At 42.8% G+C, this 26,586-nt stretch overlaps 1 protein-coding gene across 4 annotated transcripts in view; it reads right to left on the bottom strand.

The window, feature by feature from the left end:
• Positions 1-26,586, bottom strand: part of MTM1 (myotubularin 1) — a 92,593-nt gene that overhangs the window by 43,488 nt on the left and 22,519 nt on the right. For 3 of the 4 annotated variants that reach the window (XM_061136042.1, XM_061136043.1, XM_061136045.1), the window contains exons 2-6: positions 24,975-25,047; positions 22,882-22,954; positions 21,026-21,120; positions 7,522-7,632; positions 3,132-3,233 (exon numbers count right to left, since the gene is read on the bottom strand). In XM_061136042.1, coding sequence (XP_060992025.1) covers positions 3,132-3,233; positions 7,522-7,632; positions 21,026-21,120; positions 22,882-22,954; positions 24,975-25,037 — 444 coding nt within the window. In that variant the 5' untranslated portion in view covers positions 25,038-25,047. The remainder of the gene's footprint in view (positions 1-3,131; positions 3,234-7,521; positions 7,633-21,025; positions 21,121-22,881; positions 22,955-24,974; positions 25,048-26,586) is intronic. The other variant, XM_061136044.1, reaches the window with a different exon arrangement.

Below are 26,586 nucleotides of genomic sequence, written 5' to 3'. Positions count from 1 at the left end.
TAAAAAAAAGACAGCAGCACTGTAGAGGATAAGTTGGAAGGGAAGTAAGTTGGGAAGCACAGGTAGATGGGAAGAAATATTCGAGAGTTACTAATAGGCAGAACCTGGGCTTCTTCCCTCGTGGCTCAGATGGTAAAGAACCTGCCTGCAACGCAGGAGACACAGGTTCAATCCCTGGGTCAGGACGATCCCCTGGAGAAAGGAATGGCTACCCACTCCAGTATTCTTGTCTGGAGAATTCCATGGACAGAAGAGCCTGGCAGGCTACAGTCCATGGAGTCTCAAAGAGTCGGACACAACTGAGCGACTAACACAATAAGCGGAACCTACAGGATTTGAAATTGATGCAGCTAGGGAGGCAAGGCAGGGGAATGAGAAAGCTGACTTCATAAATAAAATACAAGGATGTAATGTACAGCATAGGGAATATAACCAATATTTATAATAATAAAATGGAGTATAATCGGTAAAAATACTAAATCACTATATTTTATACCTAAAACAAATATAACATTGTAAATCAACTATACTTCAATACAATAAATAAGTTTTATGCCTTATTGGGGCAGGGTAGTTGACTTCAAGTTCTTGAACCTGGAAACTGAGGATCATCCAAATTGAGGGATATGTAGGCTGAAGAATAGGTCTAGTGAACTGCAAACAGGTTAGGGAGATGGTGAGCTTGTGATTCTCACAGACTTCCAGAGGAAGGTGTTTGAGAGGTTCATTTAGATTCGCTCAAGGCCAATGTCAAGACTCGATTTAGAAATTACCCATATAGAGATGACAGCTTAAGCTATGGATTAAACAAAATCATCAAGACAAAGTAAGTAACAAGAGAAGAGGGTTGATAGGGAACCACCACCAAGATGTCTACACTTAAGGAAAAAACAGAGGCAGTGGACACTAGGAAGGAACAGTCAGGATGGTACAGCAACACAGAAACCAAGACTCACAAAAAGAGAGTGGTCCAAATTATTGAATGCTTGGGGGAGATCAAACACAATGAAGACTGAAGTGAGTCACTAGATTCAGCCAGAGAGCGGTCTCAGTTCTAATAAGGTACCTTCAATAAAACTGGATACTAGAATGGTCTGGGGGAATGAATGAACCAGAGATGTGGAGAGACTAGAATGTTCTTTCCAGAAGTTCAGACTGAAGTGAGAAATGGGATAGTAGTTTAGGGGAAAGCTGGTTCAACACTTTAACCTGTTTTTAGGGTGAAATGAAGTGAAGTGAAAGTTGCTCAGCCATGTCAGACTCTTTGCAACCCCATGGACGAAACGTTTAGTCCATGGAGTTCTCCAGGCCAGAATACTGGAGTGGGTAGCCGTTCCCTTCTCCAGGGTAGCTTCCCAACCCAGGGATCAAACCCAGGTCTCCCGCATTGCAAGTGGATTCTTTACCATCTAGTAAAACCAAAACGAGACAGAATATCTCAGAGAAAGGAGATGACTGATCGAGCAAGATCACACAGGAGATGGACTGGGGCCTCAGCTCCTTCACACCTGCTGTGTGAACCATCTTTACATCCCTGATTATGTAAGGCCAGATATGCAAAACCCAGGACAGAACCCATCCCCTCAATTAGTTTTCCTGGATTAGATGTACATTCTCACTTTCACAGTAATTCCAAAGATGTATTCCCATTAAACATTTTATTCTAGTCATTTAAAAATATTAATATTGAAATATCTTTTAAATCACATATTTAACCAAAAACTGAGAAAAGGCTTAATGTGGATTCAACTCTTTGATATCATTACATTTGTTCTAAGCATCACATTTGAATCTCCAATCAACACATGACTCACAATGTGTACTCCAGATCCCTCTAGACCACCAGTCTTTGTATAATTGCCCTTTCCATCAGTCATGAATTTCCTTTGACAGAAAAACTGCTGATGAAATTCAGGAAGAAAGAAGCCATGTCTTGCTAGAAAAAAAAATTCAGGTCCCCATTGCCCCAAAACAAATAAATAAAAGACAGGCATAGGAAGAAGGGTACCATCACAAAGCGGTTCTTCTATTTAATGATCTCTTTCATCACCTTCAGTCTAGCTGGAGCACTATTTATTCTATACTTAAAATAAAGGCATATATTTATTTAAAGAATTATTCCCCTGCTCTCCCCTTGATAGATGTTTGCCTTCAAGTTTGTTTAAAGTCAAGCAGAGGATCCTGTGATAAACCAAAATGGAAAAGAATATGAAAAAGTGTATATACATATATATAATTGAATCACTTTGCTCTACAGCAGAAATTAACACAACACTATTAAATCAACTAAACTTCAATAAAATTTTTTAAAAAGATATTTAGAGAAAATGCTGAGAACACTATCAAAAATAAAATCAATAAATCTTTTGAAATTTAAGTTTCAAATAAAACAACAACAACAACAAAAACCTCAAGCAGCAGAGGTGAAGGAAGCGTTAAGAGGACACAAGCCAGGAAAAAAGAAAAAAAGAAGGCAAGATCAAGGCAGAATACAAAGAAAGATGGTTTGAAGAGCAAGATGTGTGGAAAGCTTATTACAGTCCCGTGGTAAAACAAGGTGAGATTACTAAGTCTGCTAAATAGGAAGGAAAAGTTCTAGATGTACATGGCCCAAAACTTGTTATGCACTAAGTCACAGGTTGTAAGCAACAAATGCATAATAAGTCTGTCCTGCAAATATATAGTAAACCCCATGAAATGACATTTAAAGTGTCAGTCCTTAAAAATAAAGAATCTGCGCCTAAACCACAAATCTGGATTTGAGAAGTACAATGGCCATTGGGCTCAGAGCACTTGTTTCCACGTATAACTGGAACCACAGAAGACTGACCCGCCTCACTCTCAGTTCCCAAGCTGAGGGCGATGAGCTCTGGGATGTGATGTCACAGCACTTCACGGACATGCCTGTGGTCACCTTGCCACCTTTGGCCTTTGGAAGAGGGCTGGCCCAGGTAGAGGGCAGGCTCGGGGGTGGCAGGAGTCACTTGCACTGAGCCACCCCATATAGACTGGCAGAGGAGAGGCTTGTGCCCTCTGGGAACAGGTCAAGTTTCTGTGGTAAACAGCCTCGCACACACCCCCCACCGGGGAACGCAGCAGAGGAAGCAAAGGAGGAGAACCGGGGAACTTACCAAACTGTGGGCCAGTGGGAAGGCGTATCTTGTGAGGATCTCAAACATGTCTCTTCTGCTGTGACCCTCCTGTTTCAGCGCAAACCTCAGATTTCTCAAGTCCTGGGGGCAAAGGACAAACGTGCCAATTCAGTCTGCAAACTGAGTCACGTTCATTAGCAAAAAACCTTCTATTCTGGTAGAAGATCGACTTACCTGAAGAGGCAACAAAGCTAGACCACTAAGAATATTACTTTGTTTTGTACCATATCTTGAAATATCTGGTTTTAAGAACCCCTGAAAATATTCCCATCATCGTTATGATGGTAAAGACAACTCATGTTAAAGAGAAGACAGAGTTAAAGTTCATTTGTTAAAAAGAAAAACCAAACCTTGCCTAGTGTATCACTCCAGTGTCTATCTAACTGCTTTCTGAGGTATTTTAACTATAAAAATTTTTATTCATAGGACTTTTATCAAATGTGTATCTGCCAAAAATATCATTTCAAAATTGTCTAACATGTCATTAAAATACAGAAGCTCTCTCCCTCTCCCCTCATGCTTTTAACTTTAAGGTCTCCTTTTTAAAAATTAGGAAATGACTGGCATTTTAAGCTCGCATATAAGTAACGTAATTTTTTTTGTTATATAATTTTACTTTTTTGTTTAAAGAAAATCACATTTCATTGGAACAATGTGGTATAACTTAGATAAAAAGTATAAGATCTAAAATATCTGCTATCAGCAAATAGGAACAAGGCTGAAAACAAAGAGCTAGTTTCTTTAGGACTATACAAGCAGAATTTTACTTTCACAGACTTCTATAAAGACCACCTTAAGATCTACCATAATAGGAATGACCATGCTTCGAGGAACTAAGAACTAATGCTCAAAACCAGATTTTAGAGATAGTTTCCAATACATATCTCATCAATAAGCAGGGAAACCTTCTTTCAAACTGAATTCAGTAAAGTAAGTAAAGTAAAATAACCTCCCTTAAAAATCAGTTTGTATTACACAGCAAAAGATATAACGTTCTATCACATTTTTGAAGCTGGCAGTTTTTGAGGTTGTCTCTTAAATTGCTCATGGTTCTGTGGCTGAGTGATGGCCATCACCTTCTGCATCGCCCTTTCAATACTTCAGGAGTGAGACAGATCCAGCCCCTGCCCTCACAGATATCACCATCTTCATATTTTCCTAAGCGCTTTTTCACTTGTTATCTCAAGAGCACTCTTGAAGCTTCCTAAGTCTTCAACATGCAGGAGACAAAAGCCTTGCTATACACATCCCCAAATGCAAGGGGCAGTGAAGGGAATGTAAGGAACCAGGCTCTCAGACCTTTCAACGACCCCACACCCATCTCTCTATACGGATGGCATCTACTGGGCCTCACCAGCTCCAGGAGTCCATGCTTTCGTTTTTAAAAGCACATAACTTAATAGTGGAAGACAGAGGAGCCTGGCATGCTGCAGTCCATGGGGTCACAAAGAGTCGGACACAACTTAGTGACTGAACAACAACAACAAACTTTATAACATCCCAAAACTGATTCACCTCTTCCAAGAACATTGAGACACCAGTTGTTGTCTCATGATGCAAAGCACTAGTCAAGTAAAAGGGAAAAAAAATCACTTCAATAAGATGATGTGCTTTTAAGGGGTTTAGAAGGAGCCTGAAGTGCAGCAGTGGCTAGCTGAGGATCCCCAGGGCTCACAGATGCATGAAGGATCTTCTTCCCATCAGCCTTGGTTCCAATGATAACATGATGCCCTTAACCTCTCAACCAGAAACTAGACCATTTCTAAGTAAATCTTTATTCTGGTCCATCGGTGATTCAAACCACTACTTTCAATGTGCCAAAGCACAAGTGATTTATTTAAGTGCCTTGGTGTGGCCATCTGATTCAGATGGAATTCAAGGACAGGGAGAATCACTACCCTGTCTTGCCAACGAGAAAACTGAAGTGGAAAAGGCAAGTGAATCACAGGGGGCTGATCACCAAATCTGTAACAGGACTATGGGCATATACTGAGGGGTAACTTCAACCTGGTCTCCTAGAGCCTGACCCAGATGGGAAGGACATCTGTGGAAGAGCCACGTGGCAGAAAAGACTGGCCATCAGACACTTGGTGTTCAGCAACTGGGACACGTGGTGCTGTGCCAAGCCTCGAGATAACAGAGTAAACACAGCCCGCTGCAACAGCCCTGGTGAGATGGTCTGGCTCTGTTTTTTTAGTTTTTTAAGCTCCGAGTTGTTAGCAGGGGCTGGCATGGGCTTGGGGGGTAAGAATTCCTATTTTTGGAGCTGCCATCTCTTTTGTTTGTAGATGACAACCACTGGGACTTCTGTCCAGAGTGAGCAGGCTGCCACTGGTAAGCAGAAATCCCCAGGTGTGGCCCTGGTGGAGACAATCTGTAGGGGTTCCACGTTCTCATTTTGAGAAAGCAGCACGGTGGGACTGTGGTTAGTGACTGCAGATGAAAGGGGACCTGCAGGAGACGGGGTGAACCCTGTACCACTGGAACAGATTCTCTTTCTGTCACCCTCAGGTCTGTTCCTGAGAAAACGGAATTCGACTCTCACAATGTCCTGTGTTCCCAGGGAGATAATAGAATTAAAAGGCTGTGCTACAACATGGTTCTAGGCCACTGTCTTTGGGCTTGACACTAATTCCATGAAATATACATATGGAACATTTGAGAATTATGCCTGCCAACCTGTTCCACAGCCCCATGTTCTTACAATACACAGTCAGAGGGTAAGAGTGTGCTCTGTCTTGTTAATTTGGGTGGTTCATATTTAAATACAAGTTTTTCCCACTGACAAGGCAACAAATAGGATTTTTTCAATTCGATTAGAATGAGAGTCACTTTGAAATCATAGGAAGAGCAACCTCATTTTCCATGAAGTGCTGTAATATAACAACTGTCCCCCCACAGATTCTTCTATGCAAAAGAGAAAAACCTTCCTCAAAAGTAAACCCCCAATTTCTAGGCCCCAAAGGGTAGACAGTAGCTAGGATTATAGATGAGGTATTAAAGGAGGGTGAATTCTACCAAAATAAACAAAAGGCTGCCAAGGTGGGGACTGAGGGAGCATTTCAGTTCAAGTCTCATTATGACACAATCCTTCACTTTCTGATACAGTGTACTAGTCTTGATCTTTTACAAACTGGAGACAAAAATGTATTATCTTCAAAATCCAAAACAAGGTACAGGAGATTGGCTTTAAGAACCACAGTGCACAAGACCAGGAAAAGGAGACATGGGCCAGGACTGTGGCTCCTCCATCAGCTCCTTCAGGCACCTGTAGGCAGGGAAGCCCATTGAGCAAACACCTCCTTTCTCATCCACAGAATGAAGGACTCAGACTGGCCAGGGGTCAGCACACTTCACCCCAGGTCAGTCTTGGTGTGGTCTTCAAGCTAAGATTGTTTTTTATATTTTAAAAATAAAAATAAAAGACATTGTATTGTGTTGAAAAAAATAAAATACAATGACGAATGTATGACAGAGATCTTACTGGTCCACAAAGCCTAAACTATGTGTTTTCTGGCCCTTTACTGATCCCTGTACTAGACTGATGGTCAGAGACACTTGGAAGAGTCCCAGCCTCTGGGACACAGCCTTCACCAAATATCTCACAGTAGGATCTGAGGTAGAACCCAAAGCTTTGCCTTTGTCAACCCAAAGAGGGCTTCCCAGGTGCCCCTCATGCATATCTATCTGTGGGAACCACTTGGACAGATGACCTCTAAACCCCTTCGAGATCTTTCTAGGACTGGGTACTATAGTTTTCTAACATGGAATACCCAAGAAGGAAGATTTCTGGCAAGAAGGTTTATTCTGTCGTTTTCAAAATTATTATCTCACTGGATTTGGATCCCAACTCTGCCATCAGTTGGGTCATCTTAGCTAAGTCACCAAACTCTTCTTAGCCTCAGGCTCCCCATCTATAAAGTGGGGAGATCACCGTTCATCTCAGAAGGCTGCCCTGAGGCTTTACTCCAAAGGCCCTAGCATGTGTTTAGAATGGCAGAGATGCTCAATAAACAGTTACTATTATAGATGACTGAATGTTATTATCATTAAATCTCTGCCATTCCCCATGCCTGACATGGTGTAAAGGTGTCTGGCTGGAGACACATCACACAAAGGGATACCAGGAGCAGACCTGGTCAAAAACTGACTGGCTCAGGTCCTCATGCTTGGTGACAACAGCAGGTTTCTTTCATAGGAACTCTTTCCCTAGAAGATTCTGGAACGCTTGATCATGAAGGGAGAACCACTCCAGGGCCTTGGATGAACAAGGGTTTTTGAGTTTTCTTTTAAACATACATTTACTTTTTACTTATCATTCAACACTAACATGACTTTTTTTCCCATAAGAAAGTACTGAATCTCTTACTTTACAAGTAATATCTAGCCCATAGGAGTTCTCTCCTCTACTTGTGGCGCCTCCCATTTTTTCAATTCTTGAGATCACACCCAGAGGAACATCAAGTATTAGAGCAGAATCCTGTAATGGACAAAAAGACACAAGTCAATATTTCTGTCAGTACAATTAAACAATCAAAAACATACTTTTAAAAAACCCACGTGCTTTCAGGGCACTTTTACCTTGGTCCTTTTACCACCTTTTATGAATAAAAATATGATAGTGATCACACAGGAAAAAGCAAGCATTAGAATAGTCAGTTATGCAACCAAAATGCATCCCCTATATGGGCTTCCATAGTGGCTCATATGGTAAAGAATCTGCCTGCAGTGCAGGAGATGTGGGTTCAATCCCTGGGTTGGGAAGATCCCCTGGAGAATAGAATGGCAACCCACTCCAGTATTCTTGCCTGGAGCATTCCATGGACAGAGGAGCCTGGTGGGCTACAGTCCATGGGGTCACAAAGAGTTGGACACGAATGAGCGACTTACACTAAACATGTGCCATTGTGCACTGCCTGCAGAATAAAGACTAAACTCGCAGGTACACAACTCGGGGGCCCCAGGATGTGGCTCCCAGCCTGTTTTTGTGGGCTGCTGTCCCACAGCGTTCTACACTGCAAGTAAGTAGATGCCTTCACAGTTCTCCAAATATTTTGTGTACAGTCAGGCCTAGGGGCTCTTTGCCTCACCTGATCTGGCTTTCACAACTACCAACACTCTCCCCTGGCTTCAGACCTGGCTCAGCCAGCATCACCTCAAACAATGCCCTGCTTCCCATCTGATCACAGAGTTGACCACTGCCTTCTCTTTGGTTCTACAGCACTCAGTTTGGATGTTATTACACCACTTGCTTCTAGTCTCGTCACCATGAACTTCCACGTCTGTATTCCCTCACTAGAAGCCAGGCATCCGGAAACAGTGTGTATCTTAGGCACAGGTGTTTTTCCCAAAAAAGGGCCTGAGTGTATACCATGCTTTTCCATCATTCCTTACCCAATACTGGACACAAGGGGTCCAGAGGACTGCTGGCATGAAAGATGGAATAATGTCAGTAAAGCCAAGCAAAGCTTATCACACCAAGAGAACAGCAGCTGCCATGTTCAGAATATGTCATCTGGACCAGGAACCACAACAGGGCCTTTGACTGCATTGTCCTGACAACAACTCTGGACACAGGTGAAGTATTCCCATTGCCTGATGTCATCACCAAGGCTTTAAAACACTTTGGCTAACTACAGGGAAAGGTTGAGATTCAAGGCAAGGTCTTGGAACATACATCAAAAGAACCATAAAAATGGTCCTACTCTTTGAGCCCACAATGACACTCCTCTGACATTATCTTACAGCTATGGAGCAACAGGAGGAAAAGCTACATGTGTGAAGATGGAGCCAAAGGTGACCATCAGGACAAAGAACATTATAGTCAACTTGATGGAAGAGCACAAGCCACTAAAATAATTATGGTACATGGAAAAATAAGCTGAAGTAGAAAAAAGCAGCAAACAAAATACACTGTGACTCCAAAAATGTAAAGTATATATTCATATGGACAAAGATAGAAAGAAAGGGCTACAGAAATTTTCAATAATCCAATATTTTCTTTAATGTTGTGTTAGATGACTTTGATAACAAAAATTTTAAAAGCTGCCTATTGAGTCTTTGTTCTTTAAAAGATGTCCTTTGCGGGGGAATACAAATAAAGGGAATTTTTGCTTTTTACCACAAATCTCTTTAAAACAAAATACAAGAAAGTAATCATTTCTTCACAAAATATAAATACCGCTCATGGGTATTCTAGAAATTTAAAAAGTCGAAGAGTGTGGTGTGTTCTTGCCATGGAATACTGCTCAGCTACAAAAATGAATGAACTACGGATACATGCAACCACCTAGAAGAATCTTGAGGGCATCATGCTGACTGGATAAAACCACTCTCAAAAGCTCATGTGCTCTATGGTTCCATTCATATCTTTCTTGACACAACAAAGTTGCAGAGCTAGAGAACAGAGAAGTGGCCACTGGGGCTGAGGGGAAGTAGGGCGTGGCTATAATAGGAGTTCTGCATCCACAGAGGAGCTGCATATTTTGACTGTTGGTGGTGGGAACATGAACTGACACATGGCATCAAATGTCATCAAACTCTATGCAAAAACATGGCAAAAATGAGTGTGTGCAAAACCCGATGAAATTCAAGCACAGAGTCTTAGTTAATGTTATCATGCCCCGTATGTTCTGGGTTGGATAAAGCAGTACAGCTATTGGAGAAGCTGAGTGATGGGTACCTAGGACCTCTCAGGGACTCTTCTTCCAAGTTCTTTAGAGGTTGTATTTCAAAATAAAGTTTAAAAAGTGTGACGGTATGGCTAGTGTGGTGTAGAGAAAAGAGCACAAACTCCAAAGTTGGACAAAAAGAAGTGTCAAATCTGAGTTTTTAACATTTATTAGCTGGATGACTCTGGCAAGTTACTGTATCTCTCAGCTACATTTACCTGTAAAATAGACATGATTAGAGATAATGGACTTAAAAGTACCTGGCATGGTGCCTGGCACATGGTAGCTAGATAACAAAAGAAGTTATTATTATTATTATTATCATCATTATTATCATAAAGAATATCCTAGTATATGAAAGACATAACTGTGCTATGCAAAAACAGTGAATCAGTGCTCTAGTAAGCAGCTACAGGGCTTGCTACAGGGCTTTCCTCTTGGAAAGGAGGTATTTTTTCAGCTGGTGCCATGGGGTGAGACCCCTCTCTCCATAACTGAATTCTAAATGCTTACAGAAAAAAGACACTTCTCAGTAACCATGTACATATCTAATTGCATATGATAATGTTTTTTCTTCTCAATATCATGTAGTTATTAAACTATCAAGCACTGTTACTACACTTAGATTATATTGAAATTTATGAGTTATGTAATTTATACAGTCTATTCAACTGCATTCCTAAATATCCAACTTGTACCTACAAAAAAACACAGACAGACACTAAATAAAAGTCTGATATTCTAATATCAAGATGGAAGCAAGAATGCAAATTTAAAAGACAGAAGCATTAGAAGTGAGTGAGACCTTACTGTTCCTTGCCACTGTATCAAGAAAATTCTACACTTCTAATTACCCTGACCCAACACAAAGCAGAAAATTGAACACCGAGGAGAACCAGCCAGCTCCTGACCAAAGACACCCACAGTCTAATGAGGCTACCTACCATGGTCTCCCCGAATAACAGGTTCAAGATCAGATAACCCAGCGGGCCCAACTGGAAGATCTAGGAATAGGAAAATCAGCTTAAGTCTCTAGAAACCTGAGTCACCACTATCCGAATATCATGAAATATTTAACGATTCTCAAAGGTCCATTCTAACTCTAAATTCTATTCCTTTCTACCTGTAAGTATCTAAACTAATTGAGAAGTACACATAACAAACAGTCTAAAAAGATGCAATTATTTGCCTTCTCTCTCAAGTGCATACTGACTAACAGAAACTGTACTGGATGCTTGGGACCATGGAGAGAAAGAAGATGTATGTATCATCCTCACAAAGCTCAGGGCCCAGTCTGGGAAATGAGACACATGCATCCAAACAGCCAAAATGCCAGGTTTTAAGTGCCAACAAACCTAGACACTGTATTAAAAAGCAGAGACATTACTTTGCCTACAAAGGTCCATCTAGTCAAAGCTATGATTTTTCCAGTAGTCATGTATGGATGTGAGACTTGGACCAATAAAGAAAGCTGAAGAATTGATGAAGAATTGATGCTTTTGAGCTGTGGTGTTGGAGAAGACTCTTGAGAGTCCCTTGGACTACAAGGAGATCAAACCAGTCAATCCTCGAGGAAATCAAAGGAAATCAGTCCTGAGTGTTCATTAGAAGGACTGATGCTAAAGCTGAAACTCCAATACTTTGGCCACCTGATGCAAAGAACTGACTCGTTGGAAAAAACTCTGATGCTGGGAAAGAATGAAGGCAGGAGAAGGGGGCAACAGAGGATGAGATGGTTGGATGGCATCACTGACTCAATGGACATGAGTTTGAGCTAGCTCCGAGAAATAGTAAAGGACAGAGGAGGCTGGCATGCTGCAGTCCATGGGGTCACAAAAAGTTGAACATGACTGAGCAACTGAACAACAATAAAGTGCCAAGAGGCATTTTAAAAATCCAGATGAAGTGGGATGAGAGGTCCAAGATGGCAGGACGACTTCTTCCTGATTGGGTCACCGCAAGGTCCTGCTGTGATGGCAAAGTTATAGACAATCCTTAAAGGGTGGAATAAAAGCAGGTGAAGGTCGGCCTTCCAAAAACAGGTCATGGTGACAGTGGCTATGCATGTGGGAAAGCGTGAGAACTTTGGCCAAGTGGGCTTTATTCCAGGAATGCAAGGATTCTTTAATATCTGCAAATCAATCAATGTAATACACCACATTAACAAATTGAAAGATAAAAACCATATGATTATCTCGATGAAGAAAAAGCCTTTGACAAAATTCAACATCCATTTATGATAAAAACTCTCCAGAAAGCAGGAATAGAAGGAACATACCTCAACATAATAAAAGGTATATATGACAAACCCACAGCAAACATTATCCTCAATGGTGAAAAATTGAAAGCATTTCCCTTAAAGTCAGGAACTAGACAAGGGTGCCCACTCTCACCACTACTATTCAACATAGTTTTGGAAGTGTTGGCCACAGCAATCAGAGCAGAAAAAGAAATAAAAGGAGTCCAGATAGGAAAAGAAGAAGTAAAACTCTGTTTGCAGATGACATGATCCTCTACATAGAAAACCCTAAAGACTCTACCAGAAAATTACTAGAGCTAATGAATGAATATAGTAAAGTTGCAGGATATAAAATTAACACACAGAAATCCCTTGCATTCCTATACATTAACAATGAGAAAACAGAGAAATTAAGGAAACAATACCACTCACCATTGCAACAAAAAGAATAAAATACTTAGGAGTATGTTTACAAAAAACAAAAACAAGTGGGCTGGGCTTAAGATCAGGTGGCAGGGGAATCCCCTGTGGAGTATCCTGGAGCTTGGATCAGGGTGACTGGGATCCAGGAAATGTGTCCTGGGAAGCAGCCTGCAATGACAGAATGTTGCTGCATGCAGATGCACCCAGCAGCCCTGAGCGCCCTGCACAAGCCAAGGGTGGGGATGCCCGTGCCCTGCAATCTTGGAAGGTAATGCTGCCAATGCTGCCACTGGCTAATGCTGTGCAAGTGACATGATCGCCGTGAGGATCTGAGAGCAAAGAGCAACCGAGCTGGAAAGCAAGAGGAAGAGACGAGTGAGAGGGACAGATCACAGAGCAGGCCCGCATGTCTGGGACAATGGTGGTCTCACCAAGAGATGGGAAGGGCACAGGGGTGGGGCTGAAAGATCAACACTGTCAATTTTAGGCACACTGGGTTTAAGCATCTAAACACAGGGGGTTTGACTGATAATCAAGTACAGATATCCAGGAGGCAGCCAGAAATGCATAAGTGGAAAATCCCAAAGGCCCCTCAAACTCCAAATGCCCAGAACTAAAGCACACGATGTTTCTCTCTCCAAACTACACCTTCCTCTGTCAATGGCTGGCACTCCATCCACCCTGTGATGAAAGCTGGAAACCTACCAGTCATCCTTCACATCTCCTTCTCCATTAGCCTTAATCCAATCTCCATGTTGACTTCTTCAATCCTTCTCAAGTCTGTCACACAGCAGGCTCTCAAGTAGTGAATAAAGAATGAAAGATCGGCTCTGGCACTATCGAGTTGGAAAGCAACTGACAAGTGAGAAAGAAGATGATGAGGACAGAACTTGGGAAATACAGTTAGGGGGTAGGAAGGAGAAATGAACTGCAATAAAGGCAAAAGGCAGAAGCGAGAGAGGAGTCAAGGACGCATGCAGAAAAGGACAAAGAAGGTGGAATTAACCAACACACTACAGACTTCTCACTGCAGAGAAGGTGAAGAGCAAAGAGTCCACCAGGGTCTGTAGATCTGAGCAAGAAAAGAGGAGCTTCAACACGAAGCATGGGCCAGACCAAGAGGTGAAGGAGTTCCTAATATTGAAGCAGAAGCAGCACGTAGGGACTCATTCTTTAAAAAGTCTAGCAAGGAAGGGGCAGAAAGAGGATCATACTATTGGGGTAGCAGGGAGGCAAGTTGATTTAAAGCAGAGACTTGAGCAGGTCTGCGGGTTGGGGAGCCAATGAAAACCACGCATGTAAGACACCGAACCGTGGGGCACCACGGCGCCAGAGAGACTAGAAGGAAGAAGGCTCACTTTGTAAAACAAGACCTCCTGTTCCTTCCTCGGAGATGGGGAGGAGGTGCAAAGGACAGGTGAGAGCTGATGACAGGTGATGAGGGAGATTTATGGGAGCTAGGGAAGACAACTTTTAACTTTGCAACAGAGCACGAGATGGGGTCAGCAAAGGAGCTCAGAGGGGTCCATCACTGAGGTGGTGGGGGCTGTGATATGTCGATCTGAGATGGAGAGAACTGCCAAAGCAGCCACAAGCCCCTTTCTAGGGTGTGAAAGTGCAAACTCATAGTGGAGTTCATTCCTTAAATCCACTGAGTGACTTGCAACAGGATGGTGCAGTAGTATACAGCCTCTCCAGCTTGAGGACTAGCGCATTGAGAATGGATGGCAACAAGGGACAGGGGGACTTGGGGTATTGGCAGGGACTGTTTTAACCTGAAAACCTCATTCCTTTTGCAGCAGCAAAATAAAGAGATGATTTAAGACTGAAGTTTAAGAGAACAACTATAGTTCGGATCCTATGTTCCCATTGACGTTCCTACTGTATACAAACACACTAGAACGTTTTATTATTATAGTTTTCTTAGCATTATTTCATCTCTTTTAAAATGAAAAAAGGTGTCAAATCCATTAGACAGAAGGAACAGAAAAAGGACAATCTTGAAAAGTTTCCAACTTTTTTTTTTTAAAGAAAAATACTACAGGAACCCTTTTGTCCATGCTTGTAATGAAGTGGCTATGCCTTCTCTCTTCAAGGGAATACACGCCTGGCTTTGAAGTGTGCACAATGGAAGGTAAACTTTGCCTCCCTTCCAGGTGGCGCCCAACATTTACAGCTCCAATTGCAGCCAATTATAGAGACTGTGGAACCTACTTGCTGCCACCCTTGCCAGATATCCAGATCCTCGGTGGCACAATACCTCACACCTGGCCAACGCTCATTTCAGAACCAGATATTTGAGAGGCTGAGTCTGATGGACATGAGCGCTGCCCATCCACCTTGATCCCCCCAAGTCCTGTGTGCATACTGGTAAACCATCAAAAAGCAAAGTCAACAGACTCCGTCTTGGTAGTGGTAGTCTCCCAGAAGTACCTTTACCCAGTAAAAGTTAACATGTGTTCTGTCCTTAAAGAGGCTCTTGGATGGTATTCATGAATCTGTAGCTAATACTCTGCCTAAACAATAAAATCACTGCAGTCCTATCTTTTAGAGGAAACCCTAACGACAAATGTCTCCTTGAATTTAATCCAGGAAGAACGTACTGTTTCCCACTGTCAGAAAATGGTCTGTGTACATACAACACACTGCTCACACCTTCAACAGTCCTAAGGGTTACCTGCTTCAATGGGAGGCTTCAAAGCCTCCCTTCCTTCGTGTTCCCGTGCATCTCCAGAACTCCTTCCTATTTGTAAAGAAGGGTGTGTGGAATGACTCAGGGTGAGAATTGGCAACTTTCAGATGGTGACTAACCCTGATGTGGAGGGGTCACTAAATTTCTTCAATTGTGTGGTAGATCCACAAATGTTTACATTACTCCTTACAAACTTTCTATCTTAACTATTTCAAAATAATTTTAGGGACTGCCCTGGTGGTATAGTGGTTAGGACTCCATGCGTCTACTGCAGCAGGCATGGGTTTGATCCCTGGTTGGGGAGCTAAGATCCCACAAGTCTCACAGTGCAGCCAAAAAATAATACTAAGGATAAAATAATGATAATATTTATTCAAGTGGGGGTGTGCATGGCAGGACTGGGTGGGAATGAACATGGATGTGTTCTACAGGACAAAACTGCCTGAGGAAAGTCCATGGCAGAGGTGGCGAAGGGCTGGGTTAGGGAATGGTGAGTCAGACAGCTGAGCCAGAGTGCTGGGGGACACACAGGAGAGAGCTGCAGAGGAGACTCAGAGCTGAGCTGCAGGGGACCATGAACACTAAGGAGTCTGAAATGATGGGGGGGAAGGAGCCACTGAGTTGCCAAGCAGGAGAATATCTGCAGGAGCTAAGAACAGGGATACGAAGAGGATGCGGGCGTGAAGGCAGCAATGAAGATTGCAGACGAGAAGGGAGGAAGGGGAGGAGGTGACTGGAGGGTGCCTAGAAGAAAAGAACCATCAAGAGAGGCAAAAACACCCAAAGAAGGAACTGGCAAGTAGAATGAGCAGGAGAGTCTTGGCCCAGCCAGGCGCCTGGGGTCTCTAGCAGGTGGTGAGAAATGAGAAGCTGGGGGCAGAAGAAAGGTCAGCGCTAGAAAACCAGGACCAGGGCATGAGGGAAGGGGCCGGGCAGCTGCCGTTAGATGGGCTGAGCGTGTGGGCCAGGGTTCGGCAGGCTGCGAGGAGCTTCGCGGACAAACAATGTTATCTGGGGAGAACTGAGTGCAGCTAGGGAGTGGAGGAAGCATCTCGGAGAATGAATAGAGAGAAGGGTGCCAAGGCCTGGGGGCTGGTGGAAGGAGGACCAAGTGAGAGGCCAATGATGCTCCCATGTCCAAGGCCTGTGTTCTCCCCTGGGCTGCCAGCGACCTCCCCCAAACCTCCCTGGAACCCCTGTTCCTTTTCTATCTCACCGAACCTTGCAACATTTCACTCTGTGGTCCACTCCCTTCCTTCTAGATATTTTTCTCTTCTCCCAAGTGCCCACCCCCTGTCTGAGCCGGTCTTCTGTTCTGACTGTGGCTTCTGCTCTTGCCTACCCCACTCCCCACAGACACGGCCCCTGCCCTCAGGCTCTCTCCACAGCTGCATCTCCGCTGGTCTCATGGCCCCCCAGGAAATCCTGTATGTGCACCCGCTGCTACTGTGATCCCCGTGTGCTTGGACTTCCGCAGCCTCAGACTCCTGTTTTCAAGGCTCCTGAGCCACTCATTTACAGCTTGCACTCGCGCAGCTGCCAGTCTGCACATACACACACACACACACACACACACACGTCTCCCACGGCTGAGGCTTCAAGCCCCTCCTTCTCCTCTGATGTCTATTTCCACGGACGGGAGCAGCTCCAACCACTCAAGTCCAAGACTACAGGGATCATCCTTAATTCTACTCTTCCCTTCAGCTCCCAGCTCCAAATGCCACCCAGATCCTCCTGCCTTGCTCATGGCAGTTCCCTCCTTTCTACTGCAACCCAGACTCAATTAGGACCAGCTCGCCTAGAAAACAAAGATAACTTCCTGGATGGTCTCTCCGCCTCCAGTCTTCCCTCCCCTGATCTGTCACACACGCTGAGACCTGACTTCCCTTCCTGAAACACACATGGGCTGTGCTGTTCCCCACGTGACACAGACACTGGTGATTTACGAGCTGCTCAAGGCTGGCAATGCTTCCAGCTTCATCTCTCCCCTCCCCATCCATGCTCCTGCTCTAGCACAGCCCTCAGCCACTGTCACCAGACACCGGGCTCCTCCATAGCACTGTACACCCTGTGGAGGCTCCTCTCTCTCTCCCTCCTGTCCAGGTAATGGTCCCTATTCATCAAGACTTGGTTCCCACATCACCTCCTCTAGAAGGCATTCCATGACTGAGCGCACAGTTACCCTGCTTCTGTCCTGTAATCTAACAGCATGATGCACCCATTGCAGGCTCTGCCACCTGACAACACACCTGCTCATCTCTGTGTTATGCATCCAGCACCATGGCAGATTCACCCTGGTGCTGAGTGTCTCTGGAATGAGGATACAGCTGCCTGAATGAACAAAGGGTTAATCTGTCTTGTTCATGCACCTGAGCACCTGAGCTGAAGCATTCCTGGGAGGGAAACCGGAAGTGGTGCTGCCCCGGGAGTCTGCAGATGACAAGAGTATTACAGGCCAAACCAGCCCTACTGGAGTCACGAGATCGAAGCCAAGCCCAACCTCGGAGCACCCTCAAGGTCAAAAGGAGGCAATGGGATTTCTCAACTCAAAAGCAATGGTGGTGTTCAGGATGCCATGACTGAGTGTGGTCCACACTGCCTGCTGCCTCCCCATCACTTAGAGCACAATGCTATTGAGTACCTCTTGTCTACATGGAGGACCAGGAGGACCCCCCATTACTGATGGCCATGGAGACACTGGCACATAGATATGGCTGAAATCCTTCACTGCCAGGCGCCATGCTCTGTCCTAGGTCTCAGAGCACAGCAGTGAAAAATTACAAAGCATCCCTGGCCTCAGATGGACTGGAATGAGGCAAAGCAGTAAAATATATAAAGTAGGAGACAGTGAAGGAACGAATAAACATGAAAGGGGGAGAGGAGGAGGGGGAGGGATATTAGATGTTCAGAGTGGGCAGGGGAGGTGCCCAGTAGTAAGTCTTAACATGGGAACAGGCACACAGAGAGGGAGTGAGGGCTATGATGGAAACTGGTGAAGGCTCCAGGGAGGACGTGATTTTTGAGTGGGTTCTGAGGGACGAGAGGGCATCCAGGCACAGCAAGAACAGCCCAGAAGGACCTCACAGGCAGGGAAGAGACAAGAGCACAGGGAGAAGCGCTGTGAGATGAGGCAAGAGAACTCAGAAGGATTTTTCTGTCCCACGAAGGAGAGTGGATTTTATTCTGCGGGCAACAGAGATCCAACAAGTATTTCCAGTAAGCCAGTCAGAGTAGAGTAGGGAGACCCCAGAGGAGGCCCAGAGGAAGAAGGCCGAGTAGCAGCCCAAAGACCACTGTGTCCACCAGCCCAGGACATCACCTGATGAAACAGGACACCTGACTCCCGAGTCTGGCCGTGCTCCCACTGCAGTGTTTACATACCTGAACCACACAGGTGTCTGCTTCCAAAGGCCAGGGACATGATGGCTCTTTGTCAAATACACACGAAACATTCACATTTTGCAGCAGAATACACAATTAATGTTCGTATTTAGGACTTTGAGAGACACTATGATGACTATGTTTTGAGGCCTCTGCATAATCTCCCAAATGGCTTACTTTATACTATGTTTTCTGCCATTAGCTGCTTGCTTTTATACTTGGACTAAATGCTGTGGCCAACTGGTCAAAATATTTATGTAAAACTTGGTGGAAGAAGACAAAGATTAGCAGTTGGTGTCAAGTGGGTCTTTTCTTCACCCACTGAGTGCTAATCCCTGGCCTCTGGAGTGCCATATAAAGACAAAATAAATAATGCCAGCTAAGAGCTCACCCAATTACAAAAGTAATGCCTGCTCCCTCCAAGTGGGAGGAGGGAAACAAGCATGTCCAAATATCCCCAGTATTAACACTCTTGGTGTATTTCTTTCTGCTCTCTTTTTGACATACAGTTTTTGTTTGCTTTCCACACTTGAAATCACAGAATAGACACAATCTTGTCACGGCACTGCAGTTTAAATAATTTCCCCAGTTCATCAACAGTGACAGCACGAAATGGAACCGGGCCTGTCTGGCTGGTCAACAACCTGCTCTAATTTCATTTTTGATGATTATCGCATACATTAGCATAAAATCTCTCAGTGTGTCCCAAGTTGACACTTGGGAGCTGTACAGAATGAGTCTCACTTTGGCTGGTTGTATTATATTGTGTAGTATAATACAGAATTATACTGTATTATAGTTAGTTCAGCCTATATGTCTGTTAACTTTTTAATCCATCCCACCTAATTTCTGGTTCAGACAAGTTTGAGCCCCTGTAAAGACAGACCTCTTCCATCCTTCACTGATACTACTGGTTTTTATGAACTAAATGTTAGCTACACTAAATTTTACATTAGTAGTTTCACTCCAATATCTTAGATTAAAACTACTTCAAACCCCTCTCCCTTCCCTTTAGCCACCTTCTGAGTCAAAGGCCTGATGCCACTTACACAGTCTATAACTCCACTGAAGTGCACTGCCACCATGTTTCTTTGTCAGGGTCAGGCATATGCTTTGATTCAACCAAGACAATGTGTCAATGGTACTCCCAATAGTACTCCCAATGGGTTTCTTTCTTTCCTGGGTACTTAATCACCTGTTCAAATGATTAATTCTGTAATACAACTGCTGCCAAGGGTTAAAGGCATCCCTGGTGGCTCAGAGGGTAAAGAATGCGCCTGCAATGCAGAAGACCTGGGTTCAATCCCTGGGTTGGGAAGATCCCTTGGAGAAGAGAGGGTTACTGCTCTGTTAAGTTTCAGAATCTTTCACATTCTGGAAAACTAGAACATGTGCTCAGCTCCACTCTTACTTAGAGGCCTGAATAGATTCACAAAAATAAAAGACCAAATCTCAGGACCATGTGGACCTAGAAACACGACAGAAGTGGGCTCCCATAGCGAAGGCAATAAGAGTAAATAAACAGCATTTTTCAGAATTTGGACACAAAAATGAAAAAAAAATTTTTTTTAATCAAAAGATGCAAACTAATCTAGATTAGAACTGTTCAAAAGAAGTTGTAGGGTAAAAGCAGTAAAACAAAAACTAGATTCCACCCAACAGTCTCAACATCTCCTATTTATAAGCTGATGTTCGGCTCCTCTTTCATGTGCCCCAGACCTATTCATCCTGCTTGGTCCACCTCATCAAAATATAACTGCCCCTTCAGGCTGGCCTGGGTAATGGGAACCCACCACATCCACCATAGGCCCTTCTGGGACAGCCATAGCAGCTGTTCATTCACTCTTTCCCTTCTGGAGCATCTCATGTCCAACTCATTGTTCCACCAGTGGAACATTCCTTGAAATGCCATGGAATAAAAGGTAGCGTGGCACTCAGCCACACCACAGACATCCTAATTCTAAACCATTACCTGGTGTTCTGTAAATGAACACTTGGAAAATTCTAGAGCAGTGGGCCTACACAAGGGACTCACATCAGCATCCTTGTCTGTGATGTTTTTTAAAAAAAATGACCACTGTGCCTGGACCACAGACCTGGACATTTGGATACAGTATCTCACAGCATCTGTAATGGCTGCTAAGTGCCACAAGTGGTTCTTCACGGTGCTTCTGGTAAAGAACCACTGTTCTCCACCTAAGGAATCTCTCCAAACGAGCAAACAGGTACAGTTACCAAATCCCCCTCCCCATATTATGAAGGACAAAACTTATTTTAATTCACTCTACTCCTACATTTACAGGTGTTAGTGTTAAATGAGCTTTGCGTAAGCCAAAAATTAAGAGTTGAGAAGCAAATATATCCCCCATGTTAATCTGATCCAGTCAATCTTGCAAGGTAGAAGAGAAACAGTTTAGCATTATCTTTAACAGTTAGGGTCATCTTTATGGTCTTAGATTTTACTTACCGTTTCCAAACTTCTTAAATAAAGACGATAATTTGTGATGTAAACTCTTCCCTTAATGGGGCCATTGAAAGGGCATATGTAAATAACTTCTTTGTCTATTAAGATAAAAAAAGTACCCTAAAATAATGGAAATATATACCAAGATACACAACAAATGGCACTACTTTAATATAAACTATTTGGCTAAGAATAACTACAATTTAAAAAATCACTGAAAAGGTCTAAAGCAAGCACTGGCAATGTTTCTACATTACCATGCTAGGTAGAGTGGAGCTGAGGGAGAACGAGGTGGGGCACATATCACCTGAGCTTACCCACCATGCTGCCACTACCTAGGGACAAGACCCTAACAGCTGGAGAGCAGAAGTGAATAAGGGTACTGGTGCTGCTACCTTCCAGTGGTTGTCAAGGTAACTACTGAACTGCGGGCTTCAACCAGAGGATGGCAATTCACAAAGGACAGTCTCACGGACTCTCCCCCAGATTGGGTTTGAGGTTTGCCAACCTCTAATCACACAAAACATTGCGATGTTTTTAATAAATGACTGTCAGCAGCAGAAATGTTTCTATAGTCTATTCTTTCCGTTTTAATAGTCCAGAGAAGCGTGGAGCTAGATTCATGTCACACCTTTAAGTGATATGAAACAGATGGCCAAGAAATTAGTATATCTTTGGTAGAATCAAACATAAGGAGAAACTAAATCAGGAGAGTTATTACAATAAAATGTATCTTTGTCTTATTTTTCAAGGATGTCCTTGAATGTGTTAATGGCATTTGTTTGTTTATTTACAATAATCTTTGAAACCCCTTTCTCCTCAGGTGCTAAATGAAAAATATCCAGTAAGTCTACTTCATGATAATTCAATCAATTATTACCTCTGTGAAGGTGTTAACACTGACAGAGAACTAAAACTTCACATGTGAAGATGATCAAAAGTAAGATATTCTCTTTGTTCTTATCCACAAATTAGGATGGAAACATGCCACCCCTTTCCTTTTCAAGACTAGGATTATATGTGCAAGCCTGTGGACATGGAGTAGTTTCTCACTGTGCATGGCTAACTCATTCATACAGGTATCATATCTATGACCTTAATCTGATTAGCACCATGGTCTCAGTCATTTAAGCTAAACAACCCAGATCTTAGTAAATAAACCAAAAGGTTCTCTGAAGCAATGGTAACCCTATCATCACCAAATGGGAATCTGAAATAGGGATGTCAACTCTAAAAAAAAAAATGTTAATGCTCACAATCTTAGCACTTTGCTTAGAAGCTGTCAGGTGCTTCTGGATTAAGCCAGAATGATCTAGTCTTTCCAAAGTAGATACCTTCCTCTTAATACAAACTTACAGTGAATAAAGTAAGACAAAAATCAGAATGTTACATCAACATTTCTAATTTTAGCTATCTGTCAAATAAAAGCTATTTTAAACCAGTATTTCTCCTTATATTTCAAAGAAGAGAGTACTTGGACTTTAAGCCTCAAAGTTGATCGTTTTAAAGCATACATGATAGGCTGGAAAATCTTAATACCATTTTGTTCTTATAACCTCAAACCATAAGAGCTTATAGCTCCAGTGAGAGCCTTGAAAGATATAATCCACATTTTTTTTTCCAAAATAATTCTGACTTGGTACAGAGGAAAAAAAATATCACTGTCATGGAGAGCATGAAGCTTGAGAGAACTCTTTGATCAAGAAACAAATGCAGAGAGTTCTCACTATATTAACACTTTTAAACAAATCTAGCCTATCTGTCTAAATGTGACTTCAAAAGAGTCAGAGGGATTGGAGCCACCTGGCCCTCCTAGAACTCTCATCAATCTATGAAAATCCTAACCTCACAGGCCTTACCAGTAATGCGAATCTCTCCTGGAAGTCTAGGAAGAGTCTCTCCCACATCCCGATTAACTCCATCCCTAGAAGTCTGGAAACAAAACGGTGTCATCAGAAGTAAGGACATGACGTTTGCACAGGATGTTAAGCAACTAACCAGAAATACTGTTTGCAAATTAAAAAATTAGAGACATAGTGACCATTATAGAAAATTGGCACAGAAAATCAAAACAACTAAAAAATACAACTGAGCATTCAACATTCATTAGCTGTGTTAACTTTTAGTCTGTAAATAACATTAGCACACTTTTCAGTGATATTAATTAAACACCCCTTCCAAGTGCTTTACAGTTAAGTGTTCAGGAAAGTGATAAAAAGTAAATATTAAGTGTATTCTATGTTGTTGTTTAGTCACTAAGTTGTGTCTGACTTTTTGCGACCCCATGGACTGCAGCACACCAGGCTTCCCTGTCCTTCACCATCTCCCACTAAGAGACAGAATTCACTGAGTATATTCTATAGATGCACATATACTGTGGCAGTTTTTTTCCATACTATTTAGTTCTATTTAGTTGAGAGAAGGAATGAAAACTTCATTTTAATGGGGCCTTAACTGAGCAACAGTAATTACAGCATCTTCTCACACGTCAGAAAATAACAGTTACTACACACTGGGTTTCCTATTTTACTAACATCTTTTCTCATGTAAGTAACTAGATAAGAGGATGAGGAGGCCTGGCATTGAACTTATGAGCCAACCAGGGCCTTGGAAACCATCTACACACAAATTCTTCATGTGACGCTACTACATCTCTAGGCCTTCTGCCTTTAGAGGTATCCTCATTCAATAACAGCAGCCACTGTGCCAACCAGGCAGTAGAAACCACTAAAGCCAAGGTGAGTTCTGCGAGGCTAATTTGCCATGTGACTTGGATGCCTGGGAAAGGAGTCTTTCAATCTATTCAGCTGCCCCAGTGGATAAGTGCCAATGATGTGCTGCCTGTGCCCACTCTAGGACGTGCCAGACACATCACTAACATCTGTTTGGGAAAAGGGTTTTTTAAACCGCTATTTTTCATTCATTTTTTTCTAGTTGTTTTCCAAAGTCATGCTGCAATCATTTCATGTGTAAAGCTAGCAATCCTTGCCTCAAAGGAGTTTTGTGAATATTAAGTGAAAGAAACTGCACAAGCACACTTCTGGGAATTATCAGGGGCTATGCAAATGCAATGGAGAAGGCAATGACACCCAACTCCAATACTCTTGCCTGGAAAATTCCATGGACAGAGGAGCCTGGTAGGCTGCAGTCCGTGGGGTCACTAAGAGTCGGACACGACTGAGTGACTTCACTTTCATTTTTCACTTTCATGCATTGGAGAAGGAAATGGCAACCCACTCCAGTATTCTTGCCTGGAGAATCCCAGGGACGGGGGAGCCTGGTGGGCTGCCGTCTATGGGGTCGCATAGAGTCAGACACGACTGAAGTGACTTAGCAGCAGCAGCAGCATGCAAATGTAAAGTAGTATGAAACAGGGGAAGTGCAGCGTGTGTATTTAGGTGAGGGATAAGCTGTCAAAGAGGGGGGCTTTGTTGGATATTTAGTGGTTTTATCCCTTTTTGTTCAGGTACAAAATAAAAATTCCTAGCTAATTTTTAATATGCTTTAGTGCTTGCAAGCTGAGCATTTTATACCTAGCAGGGCAAGGAAGATTGTTCTCAGCCAGGAATGCCTCCTGCAATGTTGAGGAAGGTGTTAATATCCTGCTTGGTGGGCCCTGGTCTTCCGAACTCTTCTTCAGAAAGCTTTCAGGGGCAAGAGATTGCCTAGTATCTTAAATGTAATGTCTGGCAGTGGTTCACAAGTCAGAGATTCTCAAAAATGAAGTTATATGAAAGGATATACAAACAAAGCTCACTGAACACACCTATGGTCCGTCTTTTATGGAACGAGATGGGTTAACAAATAAAACTATGTGTATCAAAGAATTTGCATTATGTGAATGAATAATGAAATGAATAATTCAAGAAACCCAGAACGAGCAGCTAATATTCAAATATGAAAAGAGAAATGCAGAGAAAGAGGAATAAATAAATCTGAAAACACAACTTACCCTCTTAATAGACTCATTCTCCAAGGAGTGTGAATTATATTTGGAAGTTGGTGCTGAGGCCATACTGGAAACTCTACCAAGAAAGACAATGAATTCAAGAAATCAACAAAATTGTATGCAATTTCAAACATACTGCAATTGAGTACAAACAGGAGGACACCTGACAGGCCCTGTTTCCCTCATAGGAATGAGACATGTGAAGGACCAACCACAGCACAACTCATGGGAAAGAGCTCCAATGAAGGCACAGGGAACCATGAAGAAACAGAGAAGGGGGAGTTCAGCAGAAGACACCACACGTGTTCCTGTCATGGGAGAAAACTTAATGTTTATTAATTACATAACAGGCTTCAAACGTCCATACTTCTTAATTTGTAAAGACAATTAAGAGACAGCCAAGCAGAGAGAGAAAAAGGACAGACCACTGAACTCACACTTCTTTCCTTTTTAATAGTTCTGTCTTCTCTCAATTAAGGCAAGTTAAAGTGGCATGGATTTGATGGAAATCAAACTAATAGGATTTTTATTGATCAGCACCTTCTAGGGAACGTATACATTTCATTAAATAAGGCATATTCATCCCAGTTCAGACATAAATGACTTCCCTGGTGGCTCAGACAGTAAAGCGTCTGCCTACAATGCTGGAGACCCAGGTTCGATCCCTAGGTTGGGAAGATCCCCTGGAGAAGGAAATGGCAACCCACTCCTGCATTCTTGCCTGGGAAATCCCATGGACAGAGGAGCCTGGTGGGCTACAGTCCATGGGGTTGCAAAGAGTTGGACACGACTGGGCGACTTCACTTTCTTTCTTTCAGACATAAATGAAGCCATCATATGCAGAACACATATAATTACCTTGTTAACCCAGGGGTTTACTTAGACTTTTGAAGATTATAGCAACAACAGGAAACTAAGCAATGCTTTGGCTATTTTATTTATCAAAGTTAATGACAGAGAGATACATATGAAGTCACTGGTGGTTAAACCATATTCAGTTTAGCAAGACAATTGTGAATATTTATAGAATTTTTTTTTTTTTTGCTGGGCTTATTAAAAGACCAACTAACAAAATCTGGCATGGAGAACACTACTACCACTTGGCACAAAACTTGGAATTTGATAGCTGTGTGCTGCTGGTCAGTGTCCTAAAGAAATGCCTGAGAAAGGTGACAAAAGATGCAGATGAAGGTACCCATCAGGACAAAGATGCAGCGAGACAGCCAGGTGAGAACAATCTTACAAGATTAGAGACTCTGGGCTTCCGCCACCAGAGCTCAGCTTTCCAAGGGCAAGGGTGGGGGTCCATTTGGGTCATGGCTATCTCCTGGCACACAATGACATTCATAACTATTTGGTGAATGAAAATGACTGATTATGTGCAAAATACATACTACTGTGAAACATCACTACACTGTCACCTTGTATATTTGGTTCACCAAATCCCAGAACACTGGAACTAGGAAACTGCTGAGGCTGAAACATGAACAATTAGGGGAAAATAAAATATGTCTTTATACAAAGGAATACTAAACTTAAAAAACCTGATACTATTAAGAGGTAGCACAATGTAAAATTAGAAATAACTTTTTTAAAAAGATTAATGAATATCTCT

The sequence above is a fragment of the Dama dama genome, chromosome X, assembly GCF_033118175.1.
Source record: "Dama dama isolate Ldn47 chromosome X, ASM3311817v1, whole genome shotgun sequence".
In the NCBI taxonomy this organism is placed as follows: Eukaryota; Metazoa; Chordata; class Mammalia; order Artiodactyla; family Cervidae; genus Dama; species Dama dama.
The sequence above is the reverse complement of the archived record's forward strand: the minus strand, read 5'-3'. Positions and strand labels throughout refer to the sequence as shown.